Raw genomic sequence first — 14,272 nt, 5'->3', positions numbered from 1 at the left:
GAGCTCTTCTTAATATTTTGACACCAAAATCATGTCGATACACCTTACCGACTGCGAGTAAAGCCACCCACGCTTTAACTTGACAGACTGTACATACAGACATACAGACATACAGACATACAGACACCGATGAAATTTTAAGATTTTCGGATTCTGTGAGTGCCGAAACGTAAAGATCCGTTAAAAACCAGAGATAGAAAATTTGGACGATCACATTACATTCTCAGGAATGAGAATGTAAAAATAAACTACAAACTAAAGCATTCAAAGTGGAACTCTTAAATTTTAAACTATTTAAATTGAAGTTTAAAAGATTTTTAATTCAAAAATGTTTACATTTGAATGCTCCATAATTTACACGTATAAAATGGAAGGTACTAACACTTTTCAACTGAACAGGTTTAAATGAAATGTAGAATAACAGCAAAATTTAGAATTTTAAAGTTTGATCAATTATAGAGATGAAAGATTCAGATTCAATTACAAAAAGTCTAAATCTAAATATCATTTTCAATATTCTAAATTAAAGGATCGATCAATAATATTTAAAATTTTCCAAATTTTATTATTTAAAGCAATTTTAAGCTGGAAATATTGAAAATTGAAAAATTAATATTTTTTAAGTGAACACTTTGTAAATTAGAAGTTAAATTATTTTTATTTCAACTATTTAAAACATCCTTGGAAAGATAAAAATGTTTTCTCAAATCTTGAGAAATATAGAAGTTGTTTTAAATGTTTTCAATGTTTAAATTATTTTTGAAAATTTTCCAGAACTTCTAAATATTTTAATAAATAATAAATGTCAAATGATAAGTTTTTTTTATCGAAAATTTTCAACTTCAAGCGCATCTAATTTTGAATTTCCCAAATCTACAAGTTTGCATTTTGAAATTCATTTAATTAAAATCGAACTTGGATAGATTTTTCTTCTAAATATTTGTAAAATTACAGGTAAAAAAATAAAATCGGTTAAATATACTTTTTTGAGGCATATTATTTCACTTCGTCTAAAAGCTTATATTTCTCTTCAAAAGATAAACGCTTCCTCTTGTTTTCCTTCAAAATTTTTGTAACGCACATTACCTAAGCACTGAGTGACTAAAAGTGAACTGAAGCGAACGTCCTGCGGCATTTTTGCAACAAACTGTAAATAATTGAAGCAGACGACACGATTAAACGCTAAAGGTACTGTCTGCTTTTTTCATACACTCCTGCGTTGTTGTGAGGTTGCTCGGCTAACCTAGCAGCGCCACTTTCTCCCCTTGGACCCTTTCGTCCCCTTGGACCACCTTGTCCTCTACAAAGGGAACTTTTCTTGCGGGACTGCAGTTTAACAGATTGGTCATTAGAGTGCCCACTCACGGCCCAGAAAGAATACTCCGCCACTTTCAAGTCTTAAAGCAATTTCTACCATAATTTAAAGTTATTCCAAATATTTATAAGGAGAAGTTGAGTAGACGAATTGAGGGGAAGCCAGAAAAAAAGAAGAGAGGAAGTGATGAATAATAAAGAGAGGAGACGTTTGGGAATTGGTGGAAAATGTGGAAAGGGGAAATAGGGAAAGCGAGGGGAAATGATGGGAGAGGATGTAGAGGAAGCTAAAGTTATGATGGAAAATGAGGGGAATGCTATTAGAATAAGTGGTTGGAGGGACAAGAAGGTAAAACAAGGAAAGGGGTATTAGAGGAAATATGGAAAACGTTGGGAAAGGTAGTGTAGGAGAGGGAAAGTAGCGGGAGTAGGGAAAATGGCTTACTTCTGTAATAAAAAATAGAAAAATAGAAAATTCAAGTATTGATCGCACTAAATGATACAAAACAAAAAATTCCATTGTGTGGTCAAACCATACAATCTACGAAAACAGGTAAATGAACAAAAATTATGTTCCCTAAAAAGATCTATAAATTTTTTATTAATCACTGTTTGATAGCACACGTTGTTTTTGTTTTATTCGTGAAAAAACAACATTAAAAATAAATAATTACATTTTTGGACAAACGAAACAAGCGAAAAAAAAAATTTTTCACCCAAAAAAGAGCCTCAAATTTGTTAATAATCATTTTTTGAAAGGATGCGTAGTTTTTGTTTTAATCATGAAAAACGAGATTAGAAAACAAAAGAATTAAAATTTTGAATAAAAGACCGCAGGAGCTTTACTAAAAGAGGATTCAAAATTACTAAATTTGGGTTGTCGAGAATATAACTACTTGATTAAAAGTTGAAGTACTTTGTTAAAAATTAATGCCTTTGTTTGAAGATTGATGTTTTTTCATCTTTTATCTAATTTTATGGAAATTTCATCTTTTTTAGTTAAAAATGAAATTTTAAATGGAAAACAATATTATTCTGTTCTCGTAAAGGATTGAATTGTTTGGTTAAATTTTTGTCTTGTTTGGTTGAATTTAACAGCTTTTGATCTAAAATTAAGAATTTTGTTCGTAGACATATCCACTATTGTATTTTTTATGAAAATTATTTGTTTAACTATTTCATTTTTGCTCAAAAAGGTATCATTTTAGTTGAAAATTAAACTACGTGGTTAATAATTAACTACTTACTTGTAAACTCTTCTTCTTTGATATGAAGTTTAATAATTTTGGTTGAAAATTCATTTTTTTAATTCCAAATTTAACAATTTTGTTTTAAATCGTTCCTTTATTGGTCGAATTTAACTGTTATGGATCTGAAATTAAAATATTTTGTTGATAAAACATCAACTATTACATTCTTTCTTGAGAATTTATCCTTTTTGTTTAAATATTTAATTCCTTGGCTGAACCACTGACCCACTTTGTTGACCCTTTCATCACAAAATATCCACGAAAGAGAAAAGGAGAAAATAGTCAAGGGAAAAGGGGGGAAAATGAAAAGGGGAAAAGTAAAAGGAAAACATGGAAAACAGAGAAAAGGGGTATAAGGGACGGGGAACAGTTGAAAAGGGGAAACAGAAAAAGGGACTATGGAAAAGAAAAAAGGAAGGGGAAAGTTAGAACCCGAAAAGGTTGAAGAGGGAAAGGGGAAATGGTAAAGGGTAAACGATGAAGGGGAAACAAAAAATGAGAAAGGGGAAAGCTAAAAGGAAATGGAAGGGGAAATGGTAAAAGGGGGAAGTAAGAGAGACACAAAGAGATTTCTCCATCTAGATCCTATCTGGTCGTGCGCACCAAACTTTCTTTATCTGCTTCACAAGCTTGTTTTCAAGGAGGGTAGGACAAAAAGTACTATACGTAGCCCTATTCTGAAATACTTATAGTTTCGGTCGGGTGTCCGTTCGTCCGTCTTACTCTTTTCCAAAAAAGGGAAGTACGGGGAACGAGGGGAAATCATGAGAGGGAAACCAGCGCAAGTAATGGGAAATCAGGAGACGTGAAGTGAGAGGAAGCGAGAGAAGGGGAACTAGGATAGATTAAGTAGGGAAAAAGAGAGGAAATGTCGGGATGTGGACTAGAAGATGTTAGGAAAAAAGGGGAAAGTAATTGCGAAATGAGGACAGGCTAAGTAGGAAAAGCCAAAGGAAAAGAGGGGAACGGGTATACAAGGAGAGATATGAGTGAAAGTGAAGCGAATTATCAGATGAAAAGTAGGGAAAGTAAAGGTAATGAGGAAAAATGAGGGAATTAGAGAAATTAAGAGCAGGGGAAACAGGGGAAGTGAGGCGCAATGAACGGTAGGGTAACTGAGGGGGATTTAGAGGAGGGGAAGTGTGTAAAAATTAGAGCAGGGGAATTAGGAAAAGTGGTGGGAAGTCCTTTCAGGGAAGTACCCGAATGTGGGGGGAAATTATGGGTCTAGAAGTTAGAGTAATTGAGAGAAAGAGAAGGATATTAAGGGAAAGGCTAGTAGGACAGTGCGGGTGAGTAGAGTTTGGAAAGTGAGGTTTCAGTAAGAGGAGTGGAAGAAGGGGAAGTGTGGCGCATTAAGGTAACAGGGTGACTGAGGGGAATGAAGGAGAGGGGAAGTGCAGGGAAATTAGGAGAGGGGAAATAAAAAAGGGAGGGAAAGGACAGGAGAAGTGAGGGAAAATGAAGAATGGAAGTTAGGAACGGGGGAGGAGGGGTAAAGGAGTAAGAAGTTGGATAAGGGAAGAAAAGTTAAAATTAAATTGTCGTGAGGGGAAAACGGGGAAGTAGAAGCGGGGGAGGTTTGTACGAATTAATTAAAGTCTTAATAATGAATAAAATCCTTTTCTGTATAGAATTCACTAAAACAGTGGAATAGGTCAATATCAGGAAATGAAACTGTTGAAATTGTATTATTTATAATAGTAATTTAACAATAAATTTTTATTTTTGATAATTTGCAAATAAAAATGAACGTACTTTGAGACAGCTTTCAATGAATTCCTCGATGGTTATAACACCATCTTCATTGAGGTCTAACTTCCGGAAAGCTCTGTCCAATTGATCTCGAAGTTTTCTTTCATCTTCAGCAGCGTGTTGGTGTCTTCGTCCCATTAATTCATGAACCGCTGTAACTAGCTCCCCAAGCTCACTTTTTGTTATACACCCATCTCCATTAACATCGTATAATTTAAATGTCCACCTTAATTTTTCATATACACTTCCACGCAGAAGTGTAGATAGGGTTACTAGAAGGTCCTAAAAAATTCGGAAGAGATTAAAGTTAAAAAAATATATTTAATGATTTTGATTTGAAAACATTCTGTTACGCATTACTACATAATTATTACGCGGATATTACGGCGATATTGGAAATGTATTGCAAGTGGAATAACTAAATATCAAGGGAGACACTGTTGAAATTTAATTATTTATATTTATAATTAAACAATATTTATTTTATTTTTTCGTCATTGAATTAAAACTTTAAACTACAACTAAACTTACATAACTAGTCACAATTTCAACTTTTCGAGTGTTTTATCTTGTTAAATATCATCATTTTTACAAACGATAAATATAGTTCTCAAAATAGTTAAAATTAAACTCTAAAATTAAATCACTCACAACTGAATGAATGACATGAAAATTTCTTAGTGGAAAAAATCTTTTTTACTACTAAATTTTCTTGAAAGATTTTTTGAACTATTAAATAATATTAACATTGTCACGTTTTGTCCACTTCTCACTTAGAGCGAGGTAAAAATGAATAAAATTCAACAGAAATAATTGTTTCAGTAAATTATCATTGTTTATAAATATCTTTTTCTATAGTGCTGCTAGATATTTACAGCTTTTTCTGAAATTGGCCACTTTTATCAACTTTTTACGTCGAGTAGAGAATAATGAATTCAAGTTCAGCAAAATAATTGTCTAAACAATTTATTATTATTTTGAATAATATTATCTTTTAATAATGCTAGAAAGTTGCAGTTTTTCTGAAATATTTAACTTGTTATCTACTTTGCACGTAGTGCGTGGTATAAATTAATAAAGTAAAAGAAGTTTAAGCAAATTATTATTGTTCGTAACTATATTCTCTTAAATTAATGTTAGATGGTTGCGGTTTTTTTCTGAGATTCTTAACTTTTTGTTCACTTTTATTATTTTGTTAAAAATTCAATTATTTTAAAGAAAAATGATCTTTTCTGCTTGGCAATTGAATTATTTGCTTGAAAGTTAAACTACTTAAAAAATAATAATTTTATTAGTTTAATATTTCATTGATTTCATCTTTATTGTAGAAAAAATAATTTTCCTAAATGAAGATTTAATTATTAAATTTTTACCTGAAAATTATTATTCTTATTTGAAAATTACTCTTTTTGTTGGAAGTTCATTTATAACGATTTTCATTCAAAATTGATCTTTTTTTATTTAAAATTCAACCGATTGGTTAATTAAAAGTTGAACTACTATATAAAAATGAATTTTATTTGTGGAAGATTGGAGTATTTTATTCAAAATGCATCTTTTTGGGTACAAAATTATTCTCTTCGGTTCAAAATTCAACTACTTAATAACAGGTTGAACTACTTTCTTAAAAATTGATTATATTGATTGAAGATTTATGGTTACATCTTAAAAATTCGTTTTTTTTCAAAGAAATTTTTTATTCTAAAACATGAATGTTACACTTTTAGTTGAGAACTAATCGTGATCGTTTTTAGTTGTAACTATAATTTAATTTTGTTAAAAATGCGTCTTTTTGGAAGAATATTGTAATATTTGTTTGAAAAAATTATTCTTTTGGTTAAAAATTCAAATTCAAATTTGGTATTAATTCTCAATAAAAAATATGCATTTTCCACAAAAATAATTGACTTTTTGACCAAGAAATACAAGTTTTCAATATCACAATTGATTTTTGAACTGAAAAAGTTAGATTGTACAGCAGGCATTGATTAACTACATTTTTAGTAAAAAAATTCATTTTGAAAAAAAATTTCAACCAAAAATGTGGAATTTTTAACCAAAGAAATTAACTGTTAACAAAAATTTTCAACTAAAAAACATAAATTTTCAACCAAACAGATGATTTTTTAACCGTACAGATTAAATGTCTATCAAAAAATAATTTTCAAAGAATAATGGAATAGTCAAATTTCTAGTAAACAAATTAATCACCAATAAAAAGTTGATTTTCAACTGCAGAAATGAATTTTTAATCAAAATATTAATTTTCTAATTAAAAAAAATAATTTTGGAAAAAATATTTTCCAAGCAAAAGATATGAATTTTTCACGAAAAAGATTATTTTTAATTAAAATAATCAATTTTCAATAAATATTTTTAATTTAACTTTTTTAAACAAAGAGGTGAATTAGTCACAAAGAAGATTAATATTTTACCAAAAAAATGAAATTTCAACAAAATACAGAAATTTTTAAACAAACAGTTGAAATTTCAACTGAAGAATATTGATATTCAACCGAATATGAAATAGTTACAGTTAAAAAATTAATTTTTAATTAAGGCCATGTGACGAGTGGGTCACATGAACAGATTCCTACCTTACCCTCCCTTTTTTATTTCCTAACTTATTTTTACACGAAGCACCAAAAGAGTTGAAAATTTGGGATTATAAATAAGACGCACTAAAAAAGGTGGGACTGGTCCTAAATTTTAATAATTATGAAAAAAGCAAAAAAAAATTATTCACAACCAAAAACTTTTTTCATAATTATTCAAATTTAGGACCAGACCCACCATGCTCAGTGCTCCTTGTTTTGTATGCCAAATTTTCAACTCGATGAGGCGTTTCGTGTGATAATAAGTTGGGAAATAAAAAAAGTCGCGGTAAGGTAGGAATCTGGTCACGTGACCCACTCATCACACGGCCTTAAAAAAAAAGTTTTAAAAAAATACAGAAATTTTCAACTGAAGAAGACAAATGTTCAACCAAACATGGAATAGTTAATCTTGCAGTCAAAGAAATAATTAAATAAAAATTTCAACAAAACAGTTAAATTTAAAAAAAGCATTTTTCAACTAAAATAATAAATTATGAGGAATAAACAATGAATTTTTAACAAAGTATTTCCACTTTCAACTATAAATAGTTTAATTTTTAACCAAAAAAAGTTTTTTTATTCTCTATTCACGATTATCGAAAATATTGAAACTTTAGTGAAATTGTTATTTATATTAGAAGAGAAATTCTGGGAGCAAAGTCAAATTTAGATGATGATTTAATCAAGAACTGATTTAAACAACCTGTAAATTAAAGATTTTTCTGTTTTTTTATAAGGTGTTTATCTTGAAAAATATAAAAAACTCTTGAGTGTAAACCTGTGAAGTGAAATTTTTTGGAAAATAAACTGAGTTTAAAAAAAACAAAGGGTAATTATTGCGCGCATAATGCGCACAATGTTCTAGTATAAAATTAAGAAAAACGCAATTTATTTTTTGAAAATTAAAAAAGTCCCTAATATGGATACTTGTAAAAAATGAAAATATTAGAATGCATGTAGTTACCCTAAAGCTGATGGCGCCGTTGCAGTTCACGTCAAAAGCTTTGAACACGTAATGGGCGTAGATGCTGGAGTCTGGAATACGACAGGGGCAAAATGATTAAATAATTATAAATTTTGTTTTTCAAGTGAACTTACTTCCATGAGGAAAGAATTTTGCGTAAATGTCCTTAAACGAATCTTCGTGGACGACTCCTTCCGGGCACTCCTGAAAAATAAAAAATAAACAACAATGAGTTTTATTATTAAAAATTTTAGATTTTTAAATTAAAATAATTCATATTTTATCAAATCCGTGGAATTCAAGTTCAAACCTTACACACATTAAAATTTAAAATAAAAAAATTGAATTAGAAAATTAACTAATTAATTCCTCTTCAAGTTCAATTCTTAATGATGAAAAATTATTAAAAGAATTGAGGTAAGTGCGGTTTTCTAATTATTTTTATAATTATTGTTGTATGTTTGATTTTATGATTTACATACTTGCAGTTTATTCAGACTTCAAAACCAAACATTATCTTAAATTAGGGGAAATAGGGTAAATTTAATTACTTAATTTCTATTGTTTATTTAATTATTTTATTTAATGTATATATACTATATTATATCTAAAATAAATAGTTTAATTTTCAAACAAAAAAATATTCATTTTCTAGTGCAAAAGAATAATTTTCAGGCAAAAAGAGAGGATTTAAATTTTCATTTCCAAAAATTTATTTGCAATAAAGACGACGAATTTTCAAAAAAATTAATTTTTTTTTAAGTAGTATAACTTTTGAACATGTAGTGTAAGTGTTAATACAAAAGATGAATTCTCAACCAAAAGTGTAATAGTAGATGTTACAACTAAGAAAAATGTTAACAAAGTTGAATTTTTGACGAGAGAGAAAAAACATTTAATCTCAACCAAAAGGTAATTTTCCACCAAATAGCTGCATTTTCTACAACAATACAATTTTTAAAGTAAAAATATAAATTTTTAATAACGAAGTTCATTTTCAAGTAAATAGTTGAGTTTTCAACTAAACCCTAGGAATGTTAAACTAACAATGGAATAGTTAAATATTAAGTTCAAATAATTCATTTTTGCCTAAAAGGGTAATAGGTAAATTTTCAGAAAAAATATTAATGTTTGACAAAAAATGGTAGAATTCAATTTTTAGTTAGAAAAATTTATTTCCAACAAAAAAAAGCGAGTTTTTCAGAACACTGTTACATTTTCCACCAAAGAGATGAATCTTCAAATAATACAAAAAAATGATCAACAAAGTAATTCGCCTTTCAACCAAGTAGTTGTGTTTTCAAACAAAAATAGTAATTTTTTACCAAAAATAGTAATTTTCTACCAAAAATACGAATTTTCAACAAAAAACATAAATTTGTAATCAAATAATCGAATTTTCAACTAAAAACGATCAATGTTCAATCAAAAATGAAATAGTTTAATTTTCAGTTTAAAACATTAGTTTACAACAAAAAAAGTAGTTTTTAACCAAATATTTCGAGCTTTTGTTAATTAAATTAATTTGGAAAAAAGTAGTTCAATTTTAAAACAACAAGTTGAATTTCCAACCAAAAAGGATAACTTTTTAAGAAATAGTTAAATTTGTATAAAAAAAAACTTGAATTTTACAGAAAATAATAAAATTTAAGGTCATATAATTCTGAACAAATTGAAACTGAGATTTTTCTGTGATTTATTATTAATTGAAGTTTAACAAACATAATTACTTAAAAAAATTATTATTATTTGTAACTATCGTCTTCGAAAGTGATGCCAAATAGTTGTGTTTCTTGCAGATTTTTTTCACTTTTTGTCAAATTTTTACTTAGAGTGAGATGATAATGAATGCAAGTTAACAAGTATAATTGATTAAGCCGTGTATTATTATTTTTAATAATATTCTCCTTGAAAAGTGCTAGAAACTTTAAAGATTTTCTGAAATTTTCAATTGTTGTTTACTTTTCACTTAAATTGAATTAATAATTAATGCAATTCAACTAAAATCATTGTTCAAACAGTTTATTATTCTTTATAACTGTTTTCTATCAGATAATTGCTAGAAATTTGCGGCTTATTCTAAAATTCATGACTTTGCTTTGGATTTTTAGTCATAAAAAAATAATAAGTCAACATAAGAGATAATTATTTGTTAAACAATCCCGTTTTTTGGAAAGATATTTTTCTGAAATAAAATACATATTTTAAATATTCTTCAAATTTTCTATATGGATCATATAATTTGTAAATTTTCCTTGATGTGGTGACTCAAAGCCATTATGTTTAAATTATTGTTAATATTTATTATTTTTTCCTAACTCAAAAGTCAAAATAAATTAAAAAATTTCAAAAAAATACCCAACTATCTAAAATTAATATTGGAGAAGATAGTTTAAAACATTAACAATTTGTTGCCATAATTATTTTGAATAAATTGCTTTAATTATTATATCACTCACAGTGAAAAATGAACAAAAAGTAGTAAATCTTATAAAAATCTGCATCTTCCTTGAATTATTCTAAGAAAATATTATTTTAAATAATAATAAATCGTTTAAACAATTATTCCTGTTAAATTTGATTGACTATTGCTTCGATCTAATTGAAATATTGAAAATAAAATTAAAAATTTGTAAAAAACCTCGACTTTTCGACTCTATTTTTAGAGAAGATAGTTAAAAACAATGCTAAATTGTGAACAAAATTTATTAATACATCTAATTATTAGTATAAAGTAGTGTTCTATATATTAGAAACTATACATAGCGCCAAAAATTCGAAAAACCCAATATTTTTTGGGACCTTCCCTGGTGGAAAAAGTTTTTACAAGAATGTACAACACATTATTAAAAATAAATTTTTTTTAATATTTCGATATGAAATTATGAAGCTTGTGAACAATCTTTAAAAATTTTAAAAGCATTTTCTTAAGAGTAATTGGAAAATTTTAAATGGTTTTTTATAATTAAAAATATTTTATAAACAATTTTGATTATTAAATAACTATTGAATAATTATTAATTTCCGAAAAAATTCGAGAACGTTTAAGAATTTCAAAAAGAATCTGGAAGAGTTTAAAGCCATTTTTTTAATCTTGCAGGATTTTTGAAAAATTTAAGGAAAAAATCGAGTTTCAATATAATAACGAAATTTTCATTAGATTCCTGAAAATTTTAAAAATATTTGTTTCATAACAAATTTTCAAGAGAATATTCGTAATGATTTCAAAATAAATTTAAATCACGAATGCTGGAAATTAGATTATTACCAAGGGACTGATGTGGAAAAATGTCATTAGAGTTTGTAGATTGTTCGCAATCCATTAATTATAACCAAGACTGAATTACTAATTACGTTGCAGTTATAATTAACTGTGATATCAATTTTCAACGTTCTATTTACCACGAGCAATCATGTTATTAAAATAAGGCCGTGAGTACGTGTACCGAAATTTCGGTGCAAATTTTTAAAAGTTCAAATTAAAAACCCCTACTTTAAAAAGAATAAAAATTGAGCCCTTCTAATTTGGAAAGCTTTAGCCTAATTTTTTCTGATTTAAAAAGTCAAACACCTTAAATGTTAAATACTGAAATTCAAAATTAAAATTTATTAATTTCGAATCCGGTCAAATTGGGACACTGAATTTAAAAGTATGTAATTTTGAATATATCTCCTCTGAAATTGAATGCTCAATTTTAAAAGCTTTGATTATGAAACATAAATTGCAGGTCTCTATCAATAAAAAGTGGAAATGGATTCAATTATTAAAAACTCAGGAGACAAAAAAATAAGTATTTCCAATAAATTATCATCCTTTCCTTTTTCTCAATGATAATTTTATTTCAATCAGTTTTTTCTTACAGCAAATTGTAATTACTTTTAAATTATTACCCTTGAGTCATAATAAAGTTTGTTTTAAAAAAACCCTGATTAGTACGCTCCGGACCTTGTCAGTTTCAAATAGCACACGTGCATAAACATGAGACTAAACTCGTTACTTACTTCCGACGGAAACTAGAAAATAAATTCCGGTTTAATTTGACGACTCTTATGTTCTCTGAGGGTTTATAAAGAACTGTACGTTTATTATCAAACAAATAATTTTTAATTACAAAAATGCATAGGGGAGACCGCCCCAGATAGTTTTTAAATGTCCAAGAATTTATGTTGAGCAAATGCTCTCGAGAATATGCTCAGCATTTAAACTCGAACAGCGCATTTATAGAGCATTTAGGAGGATTTAAAGCATTAATTGTTTAAAAAAATATATAACATAATTATTACATAAATTCTTACAAAAAAATTTTAGAATGATATAAACTTAAATTACAGAGTTTCCACAGATCAGGTAATTCGAGAATGTCAGTGAATGTTAGGGAAAACCTGATAGAGTTAGGGTATTTTCTACTTTGCTGAAAAGTAATTTTTTGTGATAATATTCATGTAACAAACGTTCTGAACGTTCAAATAAGCGAAATATTTTTCGACATTTCTATTTTACACATAAATATTGTTCCAATTGCAATTTAAATTATTGATTGTAATTCTTTTTTAATAATAAGCGATTTCCAATATAAATTAACAAACATTTTAGCACTTTTCCTTTTTGGTTCAAAATTCATTTATTTGGTTGTTCATTCATCATTTTAGTTCACAAACCTCTTTTATTGATCAAAATTTATTTAATTTTTTGCAAATTAATTATTTTAACTAAAAAATTAAACTCGTACATGCATGGTTCAAATATTATCTTCTTAAGGAGAAAGTTCAAATATTTGGGTTAAAATTCTTGTATTTTATTAAAAATTCCTTTAAAAATTAAAATTTTTGCTTGCAAATTCATCTTAGTTGTTTAAAATTGATCTTTTGGGTTTCAAATTAGTGCTTTCTTGACTAAAATTAATTTTTCTAACTTACAACGTAACTGTTCAAATTTTGGCGAAAATTGATCCTTTTAATAGTAATTTAATTTTTTTTTGGTAGACAATTGTACTATTTCGTTACAAATTTATTTGTTTTAGGTGAAAATTCATCTATGTGTTGAAAATACGTCTTTTTGGTAGAGAGGTAATCTAATTGGTTGAAACTTCATATTTTCGGTTAAAAATTAATTTCTGTGATTGTACATTTAACTATTTTGTTGAAAATTTGTTTCTTTTTTGGATGAAAATTTATTTTACTGACTGAAAATTTAACTATTTTATTTTTGGTAGGAAATTTATCCTTTTAGTTAAAAATTCATGTTGTATTTGGTAGAAACTAAAATTTTGTTTTAGTATAACATTTATCATTTTAGTTTAAAATTTACTTTAGAAAATTGATAGAAACGTAATCTTTTTCCTTAAAAAATGTTCTGTTTTGTAGAAAATTGAATTATTCTATTTTTTGTTAAGAATTCATTTCTTTAGTTAGAAAAAAAATTTCGTTAAACATTCGTTTTTTTCAAAAGATAATTCCTCTTTTGGGTTGGAAATTTCACTATTTAGTCAAAAATTCATTTTTTTGTTAAAAATACATCACTGTGATTAAAAGGACTTTTTTGGCTAAGAATTCGTTTCTTTTAAATTGAAAATTATTTTTTCGACTGTACTTTTTTAACTGTAAATTTTTTTAAACTGCGAATTGAACTATGCTAGTTTTAATTTGTAAATTTATCTTTTTTAGTTGAGAATTCATTTCTTGGTTGAAATTTTTTTTTGTTTTAAATGAAGAAAACTATTTTATTAAAAATTCGTTTTTTTATTGTTGAACATTTATTTTCATAACAATTCAATTATTCAAATTTTGGTTAAAAGTTCAACTTCTTTGGATGAAAATTCATATACTTTATTGAACATGAATCTTGTTTGGTAGAAAATTAATCATTTGGGTTGAAAATTCTACTAACTATTTCGTTAAAAATTCATATTTTTGGTTAAAGATTCAGCACTCAAATTAGAAATTCATTTTTTAGGTTCAAAATATATCTTCTTGACTTAAAACCTCAAATAAAAAGTGTTTAAAATATATTTGAAAATAGTTTTTTTTTGCATGAACATTATTAGTCTTCTAGGAGTATGGTTGGTTTTATACCTGGAAGAATTTAGAAATTTAGAGATTAATAATATTATAATTAATGATTAATTTAAGATACTAATGTATATAACAAAATAATTTAATTTGATTCATAGTTAATATACTGTACGCGTTAATAAATTAAAATTTGAATTAATTCTTTTACATATTTTGGTGCGTTTAGCTCTTAAAGGACACTTGGGGTCACTGTGACCCCACGGATTTCCCGTTTTTTCATTGTCTACGTTTTTTAAAGTATTTTTCTTATAGTTAAATCATCATGTAGTCATGGTGTTTTCGGTTAAAAAAATCGTTTACTTTTGATCTGACAGCTATGT

General features: G+C 27.0%; 2 protein-coding genes across 4 annotated transcripts in view; one reads left to right on the top strand and one right to left on the bottom strand.

The window, feature by feature from the left end:
* Positions 1-14,272, bottom strand: part of LOC117172088 (Kv channel-interacting protein 2) — a 108,491-nt gene that overhangs the window by 2,803 nt on the left and 91,416 nt on the right. For both annotated transcript variants that reach the window (XM_033359849.1, XM_033359850.1), the window contains exons 3-5: positions 8,015-8,084; positions 7,881-7,951; positions 4,323-4,601 (exon numbers count right to left, since the gene is read on the bottom strand). In XM_033359849.1, the coding sequence (XP_033215740.1) occupies positions 4,323-4,601; positions 7,881-7,951; positions 8,015-8,084 (420 nt within the window). The remainder of the gene's footprint in view (positions 1-4,322; positions 4,602-7,880; positions 7,952-8,014; positions 8,085-14,272) is intronic.
* LOC117172087 (dynein regulatory complex subunit 5-like) overlaps positions 1-14,272 on the top strand; it is a 90,709-nt gene that overhangs the window by 21,306 nt on the left and 55,131 nt on the right. The window lies entirely within an intron of this gene.

Source organism: Belonocnema kinseyi, chromosome 4, assembly GCF_010883055.1.
Source record: "Belonocnema kinseyi isolate 2016_QV_RU_SX_M_011 chromosome 4, B_treatae_v1, whole genome shotgun sequence".
NCBI lineage: Eukaryota > Metazoa > Arthropoda > Insecta > Hymenoptera > Cynipidae > Belonocnema > Belonocnema kinseyi.
Note: the sequence above shows the minus strand (reverse complement) of the source record. Positions and strands in the feature narration are given on the sequence as shown.